Below are 20,733 nucleotides of genomic sequence, written 5' to 3' on the forward strand. Positions count from 1 at the left end.
CGGAGCCGGTGGCGGTGGCCGTCAGGTTCTCCGCCCGGTAGCTCCGGTAGCCGCTGGGGAAGAAGCACCAGGGCGGGCCGGGGCTGGAGCCGGGGCTGGAGCCGGAGCCGGCGGGTGCGTAGCAGCAGCCCCGCTCCTCGCAGTCCGCCCGCGACAGCAGCCGCTCGGGGCCGCAGTCCAAGCGTTCGCCCGGGGGCACCTGGCAGCCGGCGGCCCCGGGGCTGCCCGCCGCGGCGGAGCCCAGCAGCGCCAGCAGCAGCAGCGCGGCCGGGAGCCCCGGCCCCGCCATGGCCCCGCCGGCCCGGCCCGGCCTCCCAGCAGGCGCGGCGGGACCGGCCCCACGGCACGGAGGCGTCTGCGGGGCGGGACCGGCCCCGGGAGCGGGCGGGCGCCTTCCCCCGCCGGGGCCGGGGCCTTCCGCCTCCCGGAGCTGCAGGGAAAGGCGGTGAGAGAGGGGGGGCCCGGAGGGGAAGGGGGCGGCTGCCCCCAGCGCCCCAGGCCAGGGGGAGGGATGAAGCCACCCTTGTGCAGCCAAGGAAACAAAAATCAGTTGCACTGCTACAGCTTTGGTGACCACTACCTGCTACACAGACTTAGTTTTTAGATATTTGTTTATTTACAAAGCCTGCAGGCTCCAGCAGAACAAGAGCTGAGGGTTACATGGACGGGGTTGGTGGCAGTCAGGCTTCCTGCGAGCCCAGCCTGGAGCCCAAGCACTGTCTGAGCCACTGGAGAGTCCGGTAGTGCTGGGGATGGTCCTGCTGGATCTGCTGGACGATGGCATCGATGGTCTGGAGCCGGTGGCGCAGTTTCTGGTGCTCATTTCTCCAGGCTTGCTCCGTGCGGCACAGGGGAGTGTACGTCCCTTCCTTCAGCGCCTGCAGGTGCTTCCGGCGAGTCTGGTAGGACACGATCTCCAAAAGGTTCTGAGGAAAGCAACAACAGAAATTGCTTTGACAGCAGGCCGCAGAGAGAAAAGCACTAAGAAAGGCAGGTGACTTTTGTCACCGGTACTGGAACCATCACATTCTGAAAGGGAAGGGCTTCTGAAGAGGGACAGGGCTATGAAGTCCCCCTTGTACCGGCAGAACAGCTGCTAACGGGTACAGCCAGAGAAGTGGTTAGGTTGGAAGAGACCTTTAAGATCATTGAGTCCAACCATGAACCTAACGCTGCCAAGTCCACCATTAAACCGTGTCCCTAAGCACCACATCTACACGTCAGCTAATAGAAAAAAAAAAAAAAAATTAAATGTTCATCACAGAATTCCATAAACCAGAGAAATACCTGCATGCACAGGGCAACCCTCGCCAGGACAGAGTTTGACCAACTTACAACCTTTGCAGGAGGGCATTCAAGACCTTCAGCTGGCTCTCAAATCTGTGACATATGAGCAGCCAGAAAGCACTCACAGAGGAGAGCTGTGACCGGGTATTTTCAAGACACAAACCATGTCCTTCAGGCTGATGTCTCCAGGTGAATGCTGCCTCGCTAAGAGTACAACTGCAGCCCAAATTCAGGACCCCCATGAGCCCTCAAGGTGTGCTCAGTTAACTTAAAGTGCCGCTAAAATGCCAAGCACACTCAGTTCAGGATGGTGGCGAGACAGGGAGATGGGGAGCCGGCACCAGGAGAAAGCAGCCGGTCCCGTCGGGCTCGCGAGCTCCAGGGAGCGGAGCCGCTCACCCGTCGCTTCCTGTTCCGACGAGCTTCTGCGTCTGCATCGAGGCCGTCGCACTCAGGCTCCAGCCTGCGCAGTTCTCGCTGCTTTTCCAAGAAGGCGGCACCGAGGGACGCCTGGGCGCTCTCCAGCTCCAGGAGGGTTGCGTTGCAGTCCTGAACGTTCTGGCAAACGGAAGAGAAGGAAAGGGCAGAGTGTGGTTCTTCGTCCAGCTGCACTCCCAGCCATCTCCCCAGAACTCTCCTGTGGGGTTTTTTAAGGAGCCTCCAAAGCCTGTCCCGTCTGTGTCCCGACACCCCGCGTGTCTGCGCTCAGCCCACCCTGGTGCTCCTTACAGCCCCGGTGAACTCCTGCAGCCCTGCTCTGCTCGCTCACCTTCTGGGCTTTGCTGATCTTCTTTCTCAGCTCCTGTTTCTTGCAGTGGAAGACGCTCTTGGGGACAAGCTTCTTGTCTCTTTTGTTCTGACCCTCTCCACGAAGCGCTATCACCTCTCTGCGAGAAACAGATGCCTCCATATCACGAATCATCTTCTCCTGCTGCTTCATCAGCTGGCCGTAGCGGACCTGCCGTGTGTCAAGATATGAAATAGGCTGAAAGTAACCAATGTTCACAAACGGCACCGAACCGATTCTGTGCGGCACATCCCCTCCACATAAACCAGACATACGTGACACGTGAGCGTTGGCAAGCCAAATTTGCTCTAAACCCAAACCCGGTTTGCCCTGTGTGGATCTAGAAAGCAAAGGGCTGGATTATCAACTCGTCTAAAGTAATCTTCAAAAGGTTTCACTGGAACTCCTTAGCAATAGGAAAAGCAGAAGAGTAAAGTAACCTGGGAACAAAAGGGAAGAGTTGCTTTGCCAGAAGACAGAAGGCTTCCCTAACCAGTGATTAAGATGATGCAATATTTAGTCATCAACATTCCTTTGCTTATAAATTGGGGTCACGGCATAAGGTGGCAAACATATTATGTTTTAAATAGATTTCTCAGGTGTCTCTAGACTCTGCTGCAGCCCATTACACGGCAGGCGCAAGGAAGGCACGAAGAGCACGCACGCTGGATGTATTTCATTCAGCCCAGCTGGAGGGTGTACGATTTCCAACATTGCTGTGGCCTGGCAATGCTGCTTCCCCAGCCCGTTTCTCATCTCCTGCCTTCAGCAACGCCGAAGCTGAATCCATCGTGTGCAGCTTCCCCTCCCCAGTGCTCCTCCCCCGGGGCTCACCTGCATCCTGTGAATCTCTGTTCTCATGGCGTGGAGCTCGCCGTGCCCTGACTCAGACTCCACCGCCGCACGCATCTCTCTCGTCAGCTGGATCTTCTTCTCCCACAGCAGGATTTGATGCCTTCAGTGACAGAAAGGGAAAGCGGCACCTTTGTCAGCGCCCGAGAGGACGCTCGCTCCCTGTGCACGCGTGGCAGCACGCTCCCGAGCTCAGTCCTGAACATGGAGCTGAAGGTTCAGCAGAACCTGAGGGTTTGCATGTGGGACACGTAAAAGGGCAGCCAGGAGCAGCGTGGAACCAGACAGGGAGCTCCGCCATCCACAACGTGGCACGGTGGTGGCACGGTGACTAACAACAAGCGTGCCCAGGCTGCCGGGGGCTGGTGGACCCCAGTGAGCTGCCCAGCGCAGCACGCTCGCTCCGAGTTACTGGCGGAGGAGAGCGCAGGCAGAGTCACCCCATACAGATCTCAGCAACGTCCAGCACGAGCCTGCTGGAACTGTTAAAGCCGACATCCTCACGGCTCTCGCTGCTTGCAGAGACAGCTAAAGCACCTTTCAGCTTCTGCGCCCCAAAATCCATGAAACTCCTTTCATCTTCTCCGAGAAGGACAGAAGCACATTTGCTGTTGCTGGTTCAGTTCGACGAGCAGAGAGGAAAGGTGACATGGACACCTACATTCAAAGAGGGTGGCACAAAGCAAGAACCTCTCTGGTACCTACTCTGCTTCCACCAGGCTGTTTAGGAGTCTTTCCTTCTCCTCAGTCAGCTGACTGTGCTTCTCCTGCATCTCAACCGACTCTTTTTCTGCTGCCTAGGTTTGGGAAGCATAACATTGTCAGACAACACAACGTGGTCAGACTAAGAAAGATTTACACGGTCACTGTCTGCCTCCGATCTGCACGGGAGGCTGAGACCTGGAAATGAGATGTCTGTACCTTGAGAGAGCGCACAAACTCGTTCTCGGTGATCGTGTTGCCATATTGCAGCTCCTCGAAGCTGCTGCTGTTCTTGTGGATCAACACATTCAGCTTTATCAAGTCATTGGACATGTTCCTCATGTGACGTTCGATGTCTTTCTGCTCTTTTGTTTCCTGCTGAATTTCATCTACAGGTGAACAGAAAAAAAAAAAAAAAAAAAGTCTTAAAATTCCCACAAGCAGCAGGTGGAACACAGGCAAGGCGTGACAGACTGCCATCAGACCAGACAACGCTGCCTGCAGAGCCACCTGCGTCCCACGTACCCAGCCAAACCGTTTTTCCACAAGCCCAAAACCCAAATACGGTTTTGAAGGAGACTGCTGTGGAAAAGAGCTGGTTTGAGCCAAGGGAAGCGCCATCGTGGTGGGGACATTTACCCACCAACTACTTGCAAACGTTATTTAAGAAGTGTAGCACGTGACACGGCCACTTCGGTTCGGTTGTGCCCGTTAAGGCAGCGGGATCAGTCGGGACAGGGAATAACGCCAGGCAGAGCAGCAGAGGTGCCTGGCTCGTAGCCCCAGAGCAGCACTGGGGCTGCCTGCGTTACTGTTCACATGGACGTAGGAGCACGGCGCATTCTCTGGTGAAGGTCTGGCTCACCCGTCCGTAAGCCCTCGCTCCCTTTTTCCTCCATTCACAGCTGAACGTTTTAAAAAGAGTTGGGGAATGACCTACTTTCCCTGCGCACTTTCTTCTGCTGCATTACTGTGATCCGTTTCTTTAACGTATCCAGGGAGGCTACTTGTTCCTCCCGTTGGTGTGTTAACTTGACCAGCTCTTGCTGCTGATTGAGCCAGTGCTTTTGTAGCGTCATCACCTCAGAGTGATATTCTTCTATCTGCTTGGACAGCTTGTTGATCTCCATTTCCAGTGGCCCCAGTTCTTGACCCTGGATGAGGGCAAGGTTGGGGATTAATCAGGCAGAAGCTGCTGAAGCACTTTTTGCAGAAGGCCGGTCCAGCTGCTGAGATGCCTACCGAATACTTCCGCTATACTGTTACTTCCTTTGTGCCTCTATTTCCCAGGAGCTGGATGGGACCAATCATTCCTGACCTCACGGGAACAAATGCAAGGGAAGCCCGAACAGCTCTCAGGCTCTGGGGCGAGAGGGGCCTCCTAAGCTCCTACAACAGGCACACCTGGGTGTCCAAGAGTCTGCCACAGCACTCATTCTTGCATTGGGCTCTATAAAGGTCTTGCAGCTCACGGTGCCAGGGGCAGACCTGGGTATCTATCAGCTGAATGGGGCCAAGCACCAAGTGATCTACATCACCCCGCCTGCTCCATTCGCCCCTTGTCAGGATTTGCAGGTTTTCTGATGAGACCCTAGTTACTCCCAGAGTATTGATGTCATTCAACGTTTTCATCGGGCGCAGACAACTCCCTGCAGAAATCTGTGCTGGGCACACCCTCATTTCACAATTCCCTCATGCCAGCTCCTCCCCCCCGTGCACTAAGAGCTGTTTGACAGACGTAAACATTTACATTAACTAGTGCAGCTTTTAAACCTCTATACTGATGCCTGAAAGTTTTAACTACTCAGCACTTACACAGTTACATTTATCAGGGGCACCTCTGGTCACCACAAAGAATAAAATCAAGCCTGGGACTGAAATGGGAATGTACATACCCCCTGCCGCGCAAGAATCTTCTCCAACCTCTTGTTGTACTGGCTGAGCACCGCTTGCCTGTTCTCGGTCAGGAGACTGCACCTTGCAATCTCGCTTTCCCTGCAGCTGATCAGGTCACAGGTATTTTTTACTTCCTTGTCCAGCTGACAAAGTGTGTTTTGGAGAACTGTCAGCCTGCAGCTGGTATGAGTTGCATTCAGAATAACCTGGGCCACATCATTCTCAACCTTGGAAAAATGCAGCTCCTAGGAACGCCAACAGACAGAAAACAAATTACTGTCACCAGCAGCAGCCCACTGATTTGGAACGCCCGCTTCCCGAGGCACAGGAGTCAGGGGATTTAGATTCTCCTCCCAGGTCTGTGCCACAAGCTGCGAGCCAGCCACTTACCCGCTCTGTACCTTTGTTTCTCCATCTCCTGACGGAGATACCAACATTTACCTCTGCCATAAGGCTGCTGAAGAGCATGAAGGAGCCCAAACATCCCAAAGCCTTTAAGAGGCCGCGCTCATCACCTCTGCAGTTACCTGCCCTGCCTGGGTGTCTCCAGCTGCCCGGCTCACCGGAGCAGGACATTCTCCACCACACCCGACAAACACGTCCCTCACCGAACCACCACCGCAGCAGCCAGAAAGGCGGGTGCCTGTTGAGCGCAGCGCGAATGCAGCCGGGTGACTTCTGCTGCCCCCGCGCCGCCAGCAGCCACGACTCTCTGGCTACATCCAGCCGTGCACCGCAGGTGCTGATGGGAGACAACGCGAGTGTCCGCTTGTTGGTGTGCCTGTGGGAAGGGGGCGGGGGGCCCCTCTCTCACAACGGAAGCCAGCCCTGGAACTCTTCCTCTTGCTCAAGATAATGCCCCCGATTTAAAAATCCCAGGGCCAGGCTGAAGTAACCCGCAGAAATACAGAGGTGTGGGTGCCTTGTTAGTGCCAGCCCACACAACTCAACACCACAAACACTACGCTGAATCTTCTAGTTTTTCTATCTGTTCCAGTTACACACTCCCAAAGAGAGCAACTGATCGTGCCACAAAGAACTGTGGGTCTGGTTCGATTGCTCCTTGGGCTGTAATCCTCACTCAGGAACGAGAGCAGGCCTGTATCGCATTCCATGATGCCGGACAGAGATACAGGTTAGTTCAATGTGGAGTACAGCAGTACTACATATCCACTGTCTTCCTCCAATACATAAGAACTGGTACTACTTTATGGTAAAAACTCCCAGAATTCATCGTTCTGTCCCGTTTTTTAAGTAAAGAAAGAACAGTACATTATGTGTCAAGGCCTTTTTGGCCAAACCCTCTCGCGTACACCAGAATCCCGCAATAAGAGCACTGGAAGAACCAAACTGAAGTCACAAACTCAGCAGACCTTCAACTGCAGATCTGAAAAGCAGAACGAAGGCGCGGACGAAACACACTTGAGAAACACCGCTCAGGGCGGTTTCCTTCCCCCGCCCTCCCAAACGGAAGAGATAACACACCAGGTCTGTTTTTCTCCTACGGAGCTTTGCAGCCAGCTGCGAGAAGTGCTTTGTGGCTTTGCTGGACACCATCTGGTCCTGAAGCTTTGCCATGATTTCGTTCTCCATCTGCACTTTGGCATCAGTTCCTTTCTCTATGTCCTTACTGATGGACAGCAACTGATTCAGACAAGCAGCTTGATCCTAAACGCAGGAAAGACAGGAGACAGGGTCACTACAACTGTTTGGGGAAGGGGATTAAACATCTGTGTCTGATTTGAAAGGTTCTTCTTCCAAGTAACTCTCCTCACCATCCTGGTCCTGTTGAGGGCCTGCTCTGTCTCGTGGAGAACGCGAGCGTAGGTGCCAGATTCCACCTTCAAGGCCTCCTGCCTGGAAAGGCACCGGGCAATCAGCTTCTTTGTCATGTTGGCATCGTTCTGTGAACGGCTCAGGATGGCGACAAGCAACTCATTCTTCTCCTCCTCCTTCCTGATTGACTTCCTACAGCCATGGATGTCCGTTTCTAGGGACTTGAGGTCATGTCTGTACTTGCTGGAGAGGCAAAGAGGATGGAAAATCACCACAGGGGTAGACTCACGCGCTGAACAGTCATCTACAAATTCCTCTTTTCAAACACGCTACTGCAGCGACAACAGACCAAGGAGGAAGATCTTTACAAAGGCCACCCTGCTGTGACAGTGCAGAGTCATCAGAAGATGGATGGAGACAGAAGACTGAAAAGCAAACGTACGTAGGAAAATTAATTCCCGCTTTCAGTCCTGTCCCCACCCCCCACTCTTACCAGGATGCCACCATCAAAGCACATTGCAGGCAATCAGCCAGGCTGACTCCAAAGCAAATAAGCGCTTCCTTTGGCAACAACAGGACGGTTTTCCTGATGATTTCTGAAGGCATCACAAAACCCTAACTGAGAGCGACAGGTAAAATCCCTCTTGAAGTCTAGCTCTTTGGATTGAGAGATGTTGCAAAGGTGAAGGAACTCTTCTAAAGGACTAAAATATGAACAGAAAAACTCTAAACAGCTTTAAAAACCCCACACATTTTGGGGGAGAGTTGTGTTTTGGATACAGAATAGTGACGAAGAACTGTGCTTCCTATCCTTTAACCTTACTACGTGCTTCAGAGCAGCAAACTTGTTCTGCTTGACATATCCTACACGCGCAGCAATAAACTGGAGACGCACTGCCCCTTTCAGCATCCCTCCCGTCCAACCCGTGTGAGGTCTCTCCTGGGACTGTTCTCAGATACCGTACCTCAGCAGCGCTTGGGTGGCGATATAGACCTCATCTCTCTGCTTCATTCCCGCCAAGCTGCTATTCCAGTGGTTCATCAGTCGCTTTTTCTCCATGTTAATAGCCTGAACCTCCATACAAGCCTGGGGGAGAGAGGATTTGTAGACAGGAGAAATCTATACTAGGCTGGGAAACCAAATTCACGTTACAATGCCTTTTTTTTGGTGTGTGTTCATAATACGCTGGGCAGGAACAGCTTCAGCTAACGTGCCTCTGGTTTATGGTCACCCCCGACCACAGAGCATAGGTCTGCAAGGAAAAAAATGCAGAGAGGGTGGGGGAGGAAGTGATTTATAGGCAATTCTTGAGGACAAAGGGAAAGACAAAACAAACCAAAACAAAAAAGTCTTCATTCCTCCAAACAGGAACTGATCATACAACTCTGTCCTACACTGTAGCTACCACGTGAGCATGAGCCAACGGGGTCGGTCCTTCCAGAGGGAAATATTAACCAGAAGCAAAAAAAAAGCATTCTCCTACCTCATTTGCTGCTTGCCGAGTTACTTTTGTGTCCTCTGCCTGAGCCACAAATTGAGCTTCGAACAGAGCAATCTGTTCCTGCAGCTCGTAGGCTTTCCGGGTCAAGCGGTCTACCAGAAGATCCTAGAGAGGCAGAGCCAAACAGCTCAGGATGAGTAACATAATCTCAGGCTTAACCAACTAAATTCTACAGCAATAACTTGGGCTGAAAATGAATTCAGTTAGCTTTGATTCCTACTGAAACTCTTCCATTCCTATCCAAACGACTCCTGAATGCAGCAGTGACAATTTTCAAGAGAACAAAACCTTCTTTGCTGGTTTTTATCGTTCCACCCACAGTAGGAAATTGGTCCTTCAGATCTGAAGCAGCATTCATCCCTGCCAGCATGGGTTACATTGCGCCACCTCTCCAGCAGCTGGGAATCTTGATAATTTATGGTTTAAAATCCTTTGTTAAAAACCATCTAAATCCATTCCATCTCAACCGTTTGCCCGCAATTCTGCATCAACAGTAATTAGTTGGTGTCCTGCTGCAAGCAGGAGGCAGCAGAGGGAGCTCCAGCACACCGACCGCTCAGTTCACCTTCCAAGTTCGCTCTTCCTTGGGACTCAGAGCAATTCTCCAGACTTCAACATATGATACTTCTTTGCTAAATATCTTTCTGCCCCCACACCCCCGTTGCCTGCGTGAAGAGTGATCACTACTGATTACTACTTCCTATTATAAGGCTCATAAAAAAATTCTGTTCAGTACATGCCACTATCTTGGTGGTGGGGATTCTTCTCATTTTCAATTATTTGGGGAAAATATCCCCACGCACCTTCCATGGTGTCTGTATATTCACTACAGCCTTCCTTCTGCCAAGGCAGCACGTCCTCCGAGACTCGCCGCTAGCTGTCACCTGAATTCATTTATTTATTTGAAAGAAGAGAGTTTTACTTGATACCTGTTTTTTCTTTTCCACGTCAGCTTGGGCCTTCTCCAGCTCAGCCCTCTTTGTCGACCGTTTCGTTAGTAAAATATTATGGTGCATATGGGCCGTGTTCTGCACGTAGAAGAGGTGCAAGGCCAAGTTTTCAACCTGGGTCTGCATTGCAGAGACTGGGGAGGCAGGGGGAAAAATATTTACAGAAAAGTATGTTTGTAAGACACACTTTAAACAGAGGTAAAAGGGAAAGAAACACAGAAACACCCAAAGCCAAATTCGCACACTGACCAGCCAAATCAGCCCCCCTGAAATGTGAATTTGCATCGGCTTTGGAGTACAGCTCCACAAGCACAGCTAATATCTTGGTAAGCAATTCATTGCTTCCCAGCACTCAGAAGCCCAGGAGATCAAAGAAGGGGCGGCCTCAGGAGGCTGTGACTCCACTCCTCTGCCCCAAAACAGAACTGTCTCTTTCTCAGTCTGTTGAACGCTTCTCTATTTTTTTCAGCAACCTGCCAAACCTTTCTAGGCAGTTTATCCTACGCTGAGCTACCCTCGCCATCACAGTTGTTTTCCTGTCCCCTACCCACAGGCCTGCAGCACAACCAGCATGAGTCAAGTCCATTTCTTTGGCTGGGACGGGTTCCCACACGGATGGCACTCTCAGGCTCCCGCGTGCCCCTCACGACCCACGACCTTTGCGATCTCGTCACACCCTTACAGAGACACAGGCAAACGTAACAGAGCGACAGGATCTTCCTCCTTCTAAGTCACAGAGCAGCCCATCTGCCCGGAACAGTTTTAGTCCTAAAGACCTTCTCAGAAGTACAAGGTAGCCACACGGTCTTAGAAACAACCAGGAATACCTGTGAAAGGTTTCAGCGAGTGCCTGATTCCTGATCAATGTTACTGTATTTTTCAATCCAATGCTTGACTTGGATTCAAATAAATCCCTTTCTCCACACAGTACTAGAGCCAGGAAACCTGGCAAGGGCTGCCTCGGTCACCTTTCTGGCGTTCATCGTGTGTGTTCTGACACATTTGCTTGTAAGTAAGCCTGAGGCCCTCCAGCTCCTCCTCCAGCTGCTGACGTGCTGCGGCCACCTGAGAACGGCGGTCGTGGCTCTTCTCCAGTTCCAGCTGCAGGCGGGCCAGCTGCTGCTGCGCTCCGTAAAGAACCAGCCCAAGCTCTTCCCTCTCTGCTTGCCCCTTCTTCGCTGCTGCCCTCTGCAAACACAAGAGGAAACCAGTTACCTGGCTTCAGCTCGGGCAGGGGTGGGCTGCTGCGGGAAGGCAAAGTAAGAATGCCACGTACCAGTTCCTGAAGCTCTAGGCTCACTTTTTCCATCTGCTTAGTGAGGTGACTCTTCAGGGCAGCCTGGAATCTTCTCATCAGAGGCTGTCAAGAAGTATGACATTGATACAAGTCAACGTACTTGTGTAAAGAAATTATGAAGAAACCTTACTGCTACCCCCGCTGTTAAATAACACAGCGTATTTTCTGCCACAGACCCTTGCATTCTTCCTTTAGCTACGCTCACTGTAACGAGTGAGAGGAGTTACACAGTGGGTATTTGTTGACAGCAGAAAGCCACTACTGAGGATATCTGAAAGTCAGAAACACATCAGAAGAGCTGCCTCTGAGAGCCCATCCCCTCGCTCTTGCTGACAGTACTTCTCTTTCAGGAGCACTGAGGAGTATCAGATTTACCCACTACACGGCTCCCTCCTGAGCCTCCCGTTTGGGGTTAACCCTGAGGGAGCAGACACGCTCAGGAGTCAGTACTTCTGCAAAAGCCTGTTTTAAACACGTGGTTTCAGCCTATGGCTGAGCCGCTGCTGACAATCTACCTTGTGTATTTCATACAAATAAAAACAGCAGGTCTGCGAAGAAGAACGACAAGATTGGAGGACTTCTCACATGTTCTAGATCCAAGACAACCAGCTCTGTTTCTTCTACGGTTTCTTCACTTCTTCCACTCATTTCGTGCCCCTCAGCTCCACGCTGCTGGCATGCCTGTTCCCGCCTTTGGTCACCATGCTCACTGGTGAGCTGATCCAACTGCTCAAAGGCAGTCTCTGAGCAGAGAGAAATGGGTTCTCCAATGTCACCTGGACCCCACCCCCCAAGAAAAAAAAAAAAAAAAAGAGAAGAAAAAGACAAAGAAAATGCTTAGATTTCAAAGCGTTGTGCCTCCAGTTGGACTAACAATGACGAGAAAGGGAGAAAACTAGAAACTGTGCTTGACGGGTGGTACGGAGTGTTGTACTGTTAGCAAGGGACTGAAGGATACCTGACTCTGTGCAGCTGTTCCGCTCCGCTGACCACGCAGACACCTGCTGAGGAGCTCCTGAAGGAAGGGGAGGGTTTTCTCTCTCGGTTACTGGCTGCTCCATGTCACCCAACGCAGGAGGACAACTGTCTAATTCGACTTTGTCCAAGAAAGTCTCAGGGGATTTTTTCTGAAACGTAAAATCCACCACCTGAAACAGCTTTTCAGTCTGCCCTGACAATCTGCTTGTTTCTGTCATCACGAGACAAGAACGATGCAGACACAGAATCGGCAAGAGGGCCTTGTTCTAAACTCAGCCCACAGATACACTGGCAAAGCTGTGCCTCTGCCGATTCAAAAACCACCTTTACCCACATGCAGCACAACAGAGGAACCTCTCCAGCTCTGTCACAGCTTTTGTAGACTTTGTGCCTGACCAGTTAGCTTCTCTCTGTTCAGTTCTGGTCGGGTTTGTGTTGGCAGCAACAAAACCGCCCCAGGAGAATTTGAAGTTACAAATACCGGCCATGCCTTCTGTGAATAAGATTGTGTGTGTTATTAGTGTCTCACCTCTGCAGAACTAACAAACAGCTCTGTAGCTCCTCTTTCTGCTGGTGGAAATGTCTCTTTTTGGTCCTGCAGAGGAACGGACCCTTCTTCTTCACTGTCGCTCCCATTCTCCGCCTCTACTGCCTAGCACACACAGAGGCAAAAAGCAGAATAGCAGCGTTACAGCAGGTTGTGCATTTGGTTTAATGCTCATGCTACGGTGCTGTAACAACTGCTTTCTGTCATGGGAGTTTAATTTTGAAGTTTAATCTCGTTCACAAAAACAGTCACCCAGGCAGCATGAAGATGGTAAAGATCCTGACAAAAATTCTACACACCACTTTTAATTTCAGATGTGTCTCTGGCTCACGTCTATTTTTTAATAAAATGCCCTTAGGGATTTTAGTCCTCCAGCTGGTGCTACACGTAGCCAAACTATTATCTTCTTTTTAAAGAGACACTGTTTTATCCCGTACCATCATTTGCCAAATTCAAATATCGTGCAGTACCAACAGACAAAAAAAACTTATCACCACCAACCTCGAACACAGCCCCCGTACGTGTGTCTGTGAGATGGGGGCAACCTCCCGTTTAACATGCCTACAGCCATCTGGGAGCTGAGTGAGAAGCACATGCTTCAGGACGCTGCTGACACACAGAACTACAACTACATTTAACTTGTTTTTTTTAATAGGCAGGGCAAGACTTCAACAACCGCTCCCTTGTTTTACTTCTCCCTATCGAAACTGCTTCCACGAAGCCATCACTCTGCAAGGAGAGCGTAGGAACATCATGCTGCCCCGCGAACGTTCTGAAGGAAATCACCTCCATAGCAAGAGGCGACGGAACTCGGACGATATCCCGCGCAGCGGAGCCGGATTCCACCCCAGAGCCCTCTGCTGCGGCACCGGCGGCCTCCTCCATATTGCTGGGCTGGGGATGGCCTGTGCCTGCAACCAGAGCGGAGGGAAGAGTGAGAACCAGCCCGGCTCCCCGGGGCCCGCCAGCTGCAGGCCGCCGCGGGGCTGGGCACGGGCACCCGCGGGGCCGGGGAGGCCGGGCGGCCGAGGGCCGGGCGGTTCAAGGCCCGGCCGCGGCCCAGCCCCGCACTCACCCGCCGCCGTCTGCGCCATGTTCCCGTGTTCCCGTTGCCAGGCGACGCAGCAACACCCGGTCACGTGAGCGCTCCGGGCCGCACCACCTCAGCCCGTGGAGGGGGGGGGGAGGGGGGGGGGGGAACGCGGGCCGCACCACCTCGGCTCGTGGAGATGGGGGGGGGCTGTGGGGGGGGGCGCTCGGCCCGCACTACCTCAGCCCGCCGGGCCCGGGGGGGGCCCGCGGCGTCCCGGCCGCCCTGGCGGCGCCAGCCCCGGTGCGGGGCAGCAGGTAACGGCGCCGAGGTCTGGAGTCCGGGCGGGGGGAGCTGCGGGGACGAGGCACCCGGGACGCTGCCCAGCACCCCGGGGACGCATCCATTTTCTTTTATCCCGCTCTTTGTCTTCCCTTCCCACCGGAGCCCCGAGGCGCTCGGTGTGCTGCCGGCTGGGGGCTGGCGGAATGCGAAAGAGTTCATTTTAACTTTATTTTCTGCTGTTCTGGGCTGGCTCCCTAAAGCTTGGGGTGTATTTAGGATTGCCTTCCTTTTGGGGAGGGGGTCCTCTCTCAAATTGCCCCAGTATCTACCTCTTCCTTTGCTGTTATCAGCAGAGACATGAAGGTGGATGGTCGGTGTAATAAGTAACATATTGTGCTTTGTTCATTAAACCTGTATGGGAAGGTATGGATGGAAGATTTATGTGCCCGCAAGGCTTGATAGCCCAACCGAAGGACATCCGGCAAAGTCAACAGGACCCGCAGCTGAGGGGGTTGAGTAGTCACATTCTTGCATAAGTTCACCCACAGGGCAACGAGGAAGACCTTCAGCCTTCATCCTTAGGATCACCAGGAGGCAGAGAAAGACCCCCCAGCAACAGAAGGAACATGCGCAGAGTATCGCCCTGATTGTGACATCGCGAATGCAGGAAATGAGACTGTATATAATGTGCTTACACGAGGCGGGAAGGCGCGAGCCGTTGGCGGAGCGCAGACTCCCCGGCCGCCCAGCGCTGCCTTTGCTCTTGTTCGCTTGCTAATATAATAAAATTCGCATTGGATTTTGACACTTTAAATTGTCCGTGTCTCTACTTATCACAAACAGAATGAGTTAAAAAATTTCAACAAAACAAGGAACAAAGTCTGAAATACAAATTACTGGGATAAACCTATGTTAAGGCAGGTTTATTAAATGCAGTTATTCTGTCACAGAACAGATTGACAGAACAGTCGAGGTTGGAAGGAACTTCTGGAGACCATCTAGTCCAACCTCCCTGCTCAAAGCCTATGACCTCGTCTAGTCTTTCAGTTGGCTTTGGATTTTTTTATTTGACTCCAGTTTCTACACAAAGGTATTCTGACAAGTGTTCAAGCCATCCAATCACAGTTAACCTTAAGCCCAACAACAAAGAAGCAAAAGAAAAGGTAAGTGAAGGTAGTTTTTCTTCAAGGCAATAAATACTATTAAACATCACCAATTAACATGTGTACGCCCTGCAACTGAAGCATCCTGAATTGACAATAATTATAGCAGTAAGTCTAAAGTTTTACAATACTTACTTCAGAAAAAACAATTCCAAATCTAAGACTTTGCAGCTGTTTAGTTTAATATCCACCTACACCTGTTCTTTTACTCATTTTATTGACTCTATCAGCCTGTCTGGGCTCTACATTTTTCAGAATGCAAGATGTATATAGATATGGTCCTACTTTCTATCTCAATGAACAGTGACACAGTAAAGTACTCGGACATTTCCGATCATCACTCCAAGCTGGGCTAAAAACTGGCTGGATGGCCAAGCACAGAGAGTGGTGGTGAAGGGAGTTCAATCCAGCTGGCGGCCGGTCACAAGGGGTGTCCCCCAGGGCTCAGCACTGGGACCGCTCTGGTGTCACATCTTGATGGATGAGCTGGATGAGGGGATCGAGTGCTCCCGCAGGGAGCTTGCAGATGACACCACGTTGGGTGGGAGTGTCGATCTGCTGGAGGGCAGGGAAGCTCTACAGAGGGATCTGGACAGGCTGGATCGCTGGGCCAAGGCCAGTTCCACGAGTTGCAACAAGGTCAAGTGCCGGGTCCTGCACTTCGGCCACAACAACCCCCAGCAGCGCTACAGGCTGGGGAGGAGTGGCTGGGAAGCTGCCCGGCAGAGAGGGACCTGGGGGTGCTGGTCGACAGGCGGCTGAACGTGAGCCGGCAGTGTGCCCAGGTGGGCAAGGCGGCCAACAGCATCCTGGCCTGTGTCAGCCATGGGGTGGCCAGCAGGAGCAGGGAGGTGATCGTGCCCCTGTACTGGGCACTGGTGAGGCCGCCCCTCGAATGCTGGGTGCAGTTTTGGGCCCCTCAGGACAAGACAGACACGGAGGTACTGGAGCTTGTCCAGAGAAGGGCAGCGAAGCTGGTGAGGGCTCTGGAGAACAGGTCTGATGGGGAGCAGCTGAGGGAGCTGGGGTGGTTTAGTCTGGAGAAGAGGAGGCTGAGGGGAGACCTTACTGCTCTCTGCAACTGCCTGAAAGGAGGCTGGAGTGAGGTGGGGTCGGTCTCTTGTCCCAAGTGACAAGCCATAGGACAAGAGGAAATGTCCTCAAGTTGTGCCAGGGGAGGTTTAGATTGGACATGAGGAAAATTTTCTTTACTGAAAGAGTGGTCAGACATTGGAACAGGCTGCCCAGGGAGGTGGTGGAGTCACCATCCCTGGAGGTGTTCAAAGATGCACCCATGTGGTGCTCAGGGTCCTGGTTTAGTGGTGGGCTTGGTAGTGTTAGGATAACGGTTGGACCTGATGATCTTAAAGGTCTTTTCCAACCAAAATGATTCTTCTATGTTGCACCAGGGAGGTTTAGACTGGACAACAGGATAAATTTCTTTACCGAAAGGGTTATCCAGCATTGGGACAGGCTGCCGAGGGAAGTGGTGGAGTCACCAGCCTTGGAGGTGTTCAAAAAACGTGTTGATGTAGTGCTTCTAGACATGGTTTAGTGCGCATGGTGGTGTTAGGTCAACGGTTGGACTTGATGATCTTAGAGGTCTACTCCAGCCTAATGATTCCATCATTCTATGATCACTACTGGCACAGTTTTAAGAATGGGTCAGTTCATACCTCAGAGCTATTGTTTTAAGCTCTCTGACAGCTCAAGCAGACAGTGTGTTACTGGATTGACTTGGTTTTGGTGTTGAATGTTTCCTGGCAACTACAACTACAGAACTGGTTCTCATTTGAAAACAAAATCAAAAACACAGGTCTACCTCTGTTCCCAAGATACTTTCTTTTATGTCCCCTGGGATTGCTGCTATTATTCTAAGAAGTTTGGCTTTACACAAAATCCTGCTTAAATTGAAGATGGCAAGGAACAGCATGTATTACACAAATCTGCACACAAAGTTCCACCAACAGAACTTCATTGATTCAGGTTGTGAAAATTTATGGCTACTGATCACCATGTTCAGAAAAAGGAATCAAATAGCTACACAAGTTCACTACAAATATTTCAAATCTTACTGTATTAAGCCTTTGAGTGGAATGGATCATCAAAAGCAACAGGACTGCTTAAAGAATGGAAGAGAACTTGCATTTCCAATGCACTGAGAAAAAAAATAATAACCACCATCATCATCATTTAGTCAGATCAAAGTAAGTCCTCGCTTTTTATCTGTTATCTGTTTAAAGGCTCCATATTTAATAACAGAGCTTTAATAAAGAACAGAGGACTTCCCACATTTAAGATACCCAGAGGACTTCCTTAAGCTCCTCAGTACAACCTGACACCTGAAATAACAACATCCAAACAAAACACAGACATCTCACTGCGTTACTCAAAGGTCCATGGGGACTAAGGGTTTCTGTACAAAAGCCGGGGTAGTACAGATCTGGAAAAAAACAAAACCCATAAAGCACACTGGAGACTTTTTGGACTAAATAGTCGCCAAAGGAAGGTGCAATGGAGAGGGGATAAAACTAAACGAAATACAATCCGTTTAACTCCCAGGACACTGTACACTTTGTAAGTGAACAGGACAAAGTCTCCTTATCACAGTAACAGGTAAAACTTGGGGATAACACTATAGATTAGCCATGAGAGGTAGTTTTATGCATTTTATGCATATGAATATAACTTTTGATGAAGCTATTACAAAGTAAACATTTGAAGCCAGTTTATTCCCTACTAGTTGGTTTTCTGTAGTGGTTTTATTGCTTTTTACCCAAGGGCTTACGGAAATAAGCATTAATTAGGTCTTTTTTTTTCCGCTGATGGCAGAATACACACATGGTAATCTGCCCAAACCATTGTTTTCCCATGCTACAGCTACTGGCATAGTAGAAGCTAGCCCTAAAAGAAAAAAAGAGAGGACTAGAAGCTACTGAATATATTTTCCTGTTCATTGTCAGAGAAGTGATTGTCTCGATCTCTTTCAAAACAGACTTTGCTTTATACCCGTGTGTTTAGATACCCTTGCAGCTGGTTACCCTATGGAGAACTCCAAAGATTAACAACCAAATCTGAAGACCCAGGTGAACCTTGTAAAACACCATTCAGTGATTCTGCACCTTCCACACTGGTTTTGTTCAGCCATGTGCCTCTAGTGGTATATTCTACTTTTTGTAGTGAGATGCTCTAAGAGCTTTTACCGGCACATTATGTCAGCTTACGTGCCCTGTCATGACAAGCTTGAGTAAGGAATGCACTTGAACGCCAAGCTATGACTTTTCCTAAAGTCACTGGACGTGACCAGATCCGAAAGCACGCAGGGTGTTAACGTCAACAGTGTGATACACTTTGCAACAGCCCTACTGCTCATTGCTTAGTGAAGACACACCTCAAAAGAGCACTTAAGTCTTCCTCAGAAACTATCACTGACATTTCCAAGAACTGAAAAGACAGGCTGTCTTTCTGAAGCCGTGCAACAACTTCATGCTAATCATCCAGTGTCAGGAGACAGATCAAGAAGTTGTACAAGTTCAGAAGTACACTGACAAATCCAAGTTTTTTGTCCCCAAGGTCGGTTGGAGAGTTATCGCTGCAGTGAACTCACAGTCCACAAAGATCACTAACTAGTAAAATGTTTGGGGGCTGTTGAACTATAAAGTTGCAACTGTCTCTCACTCAAAATAAAAAGGTTGTCAGGACGCACTCAGTTTTGTAAAGCAGTCAGAGTACTACTTAACTAGAGGCTCTAGTTTGAGACTGGAAAACTCTCTGAACACCAGTATCACAGAACACAACTATTCCCGTTCTCGTGTTTCAGATTTGGAAGTATTTGCATTTTATTTCCAGTACTAATGGCATCACTTTTGTTCTAGCCAGTTTTATTATTTTGCTGTCCTGGCTCCCGGTCCTTTTGAGAGAAAGGTTTCATTCAATCCTTTGAACAATAACGATGAGGTTACTAACAATGAGTTTAAGAAAGAACTGACACACACAAACTTGTTCAGGCATCCAGAACAAAAGAACCTGGAAGTGTTGAGAGCAAAGTTCAGGACGATGAAGAAAAGGATCTATTTTTCATTTGTAATTAGACCAAGAAGGGAAAATGCTATAAAGTAGATTCAAATCATTTAGATCAGATTACCAGTGCAGCACTGTGCCAAATTATAAATTAGGAGTTTACTTCATTTGACATTTTTATCGATATTAGAAGCATTTTCCAAAGCCTCAGTAGAAATTGATGGAAAAACCAAAATCTGAACTCTCACACCCTAACCATCAGACTGCTCTTCAGTCAACACTTACTCTTCCAGTGGTCATTCCAACACTTGGGACAACTGAAATAAACAGACTGTAACCAGGAATAAAAATCTGTGCTTTAAAAGTATTTTGCATAGTTAAGGCCAACACTTGACTGATTATTGCAAGTCCTGGCCAATTAACTTGAATATATCAAAAGTAAAATAAACACAAAGTGCATTGAGAGCAAAGCACAAACCAACGGGAACTTCTCACACAGGTGACCGCCACAGCATAGTATTAATAGCGATGGCTGGGGCTGGGACAACCACCTGAAAACCTCCTATTGACAGAAAGTAAGACTAAGGCTTGTGCAACTCTACAGAGAAGCTGGCCATTCAAATCCCTGGGGCTCTAGCCCTTTAAGAGACAAAGAATTCCTTTATTTCTAGGAAAAGCAGAAAAGAATTGCCATCGAAACCACCAGAAGACCTTGAGATCTAAAACCACAGGTCAGGCTATTTATTTTGTCGTGGCTTTGGTCAGAAACTCATTCATCAGTGTCACCGGGGTGTTTCTGCACTGTCCTGTTCTAAAATGAATGCTCCAGCAAACTTCATATTCATTTCTTCAGAAAAAAAACCCAAAACAAAACAAAAACCAACCTTTAAGAGAAAAACCCACTATATTTCTAGCTCTTTGATGACAAAGGCAGACTTCCAAATAAGAATCATTTCAACCCTGTGCCTGTAGAAAAATTGTTCCTCTGCCTCCTCTGTTGCTATTCAGAGATTTCTAAGCAGCTACGAGTCCCGACCAGACAAACGTAACAACTTCAAACACTCCTGGCAGAGGCCTGTTTATTATTTTCCAGTATGACTGTCTGCCAAGTTTCCCTGTCCAGGGTTTGGCTTGGCTTTGTTTGGCGCTTTTTTTTTTTAAAAAAAAGAAAGGAACTGTGTGAGCTAAGCTGTGTCAGGGACTCTCCTTCCAACAGTTCTTGCAGAAAGTGGAAGTGCACCAGCACGTATGCAGACTTGTATCTGAATACGGTTCAAAACCATTACAAGACACAGCACAGTCAAAACTTTAGTCTTCAAAAACCAAAATGCTATGCTGTGAGTCTTGGAAATCATTTACCAGTACAGAATACTCAAAGTTGTTCTTAACACTTGATGAAAAAAGCATAAACTTTAACGAAATCAAGCTGAAATTGATGAACACAGACATCTTTGGCTCCCCTCAAAATACAACCTTTTAATAACACCTTTGGTTTGACGACTTTTCAATGCAATTCTACAGCGCCTGTTTCCAGTCTATTGCCCATCAGTTTAGCTGTACAAATCTGCACACAGCGTTACAGCACAAAGGCACAGATCTGGTGAGGGTTTCTTAGAAGCACTGCTGCACACTGTTATCTTAAATGATGGTCTTGTGATTAA

The 20,733-nt window shown here is 49.8% G+C and overlaps 1 protein-coding gene across 1 annotated transcript; it reads right to left on the reverse strand.

Moving 5' to 3' along the window:
* Positions 1-1,737: 1,737 nt before the first annotated feature.
* Positions 1,738-13,668, reverse strand: LOC147412733 (coiled-coil domain-containing protein 40-like; the record flags this gene model as incomplete). Its single annotated transcript, XM_086481077.1, has 17 exons — positions 13,650-13,668; positions 12,008-12,238; positions 11,635-11,825; positions 11,029-11,112; positions 10,721-10,940; positions 9,732-9,886; positions 8,785-8,907; positions 8,266-8,387; positions 7,300-7,543; positions 7,010-7,192; positions 5,524-5,769; positions 4,569-4,782; positions 3,848-4,017; positions 3,632-3,723; positions 2,909-3,029; positions 2,057-2,245; positions 1,738-1,845 (listed from the first exon to the last, which is right to left on the reverse strand). Coding segments are annotated over exons 1-17 (2,712 nt in total), but the record flags the coding sequence as incomplete, so codon positions are not given.
* Between the last annotated feature and the right edge of the window lie 7,065 nt (positions 13,669-20,733).

Source organism: Leptosomus discolor, unplaced genomic scaffold, assembly GCF_034619465.1.
Source record: "Leptosomus discolor isolate bLepDis1 unplaced genomic scaffold, bLepDis1.hap2 HAP2_SCAFFOLD_169, whole genome shotgun sequence".
Taxonomy (NCBI): domain Eukaryota; kingdom Metazoa; phylum Chordata; class Aves; order Leptosomiformes; family Leptosomidae; genus Leptosomus; species Leptosomus discolor.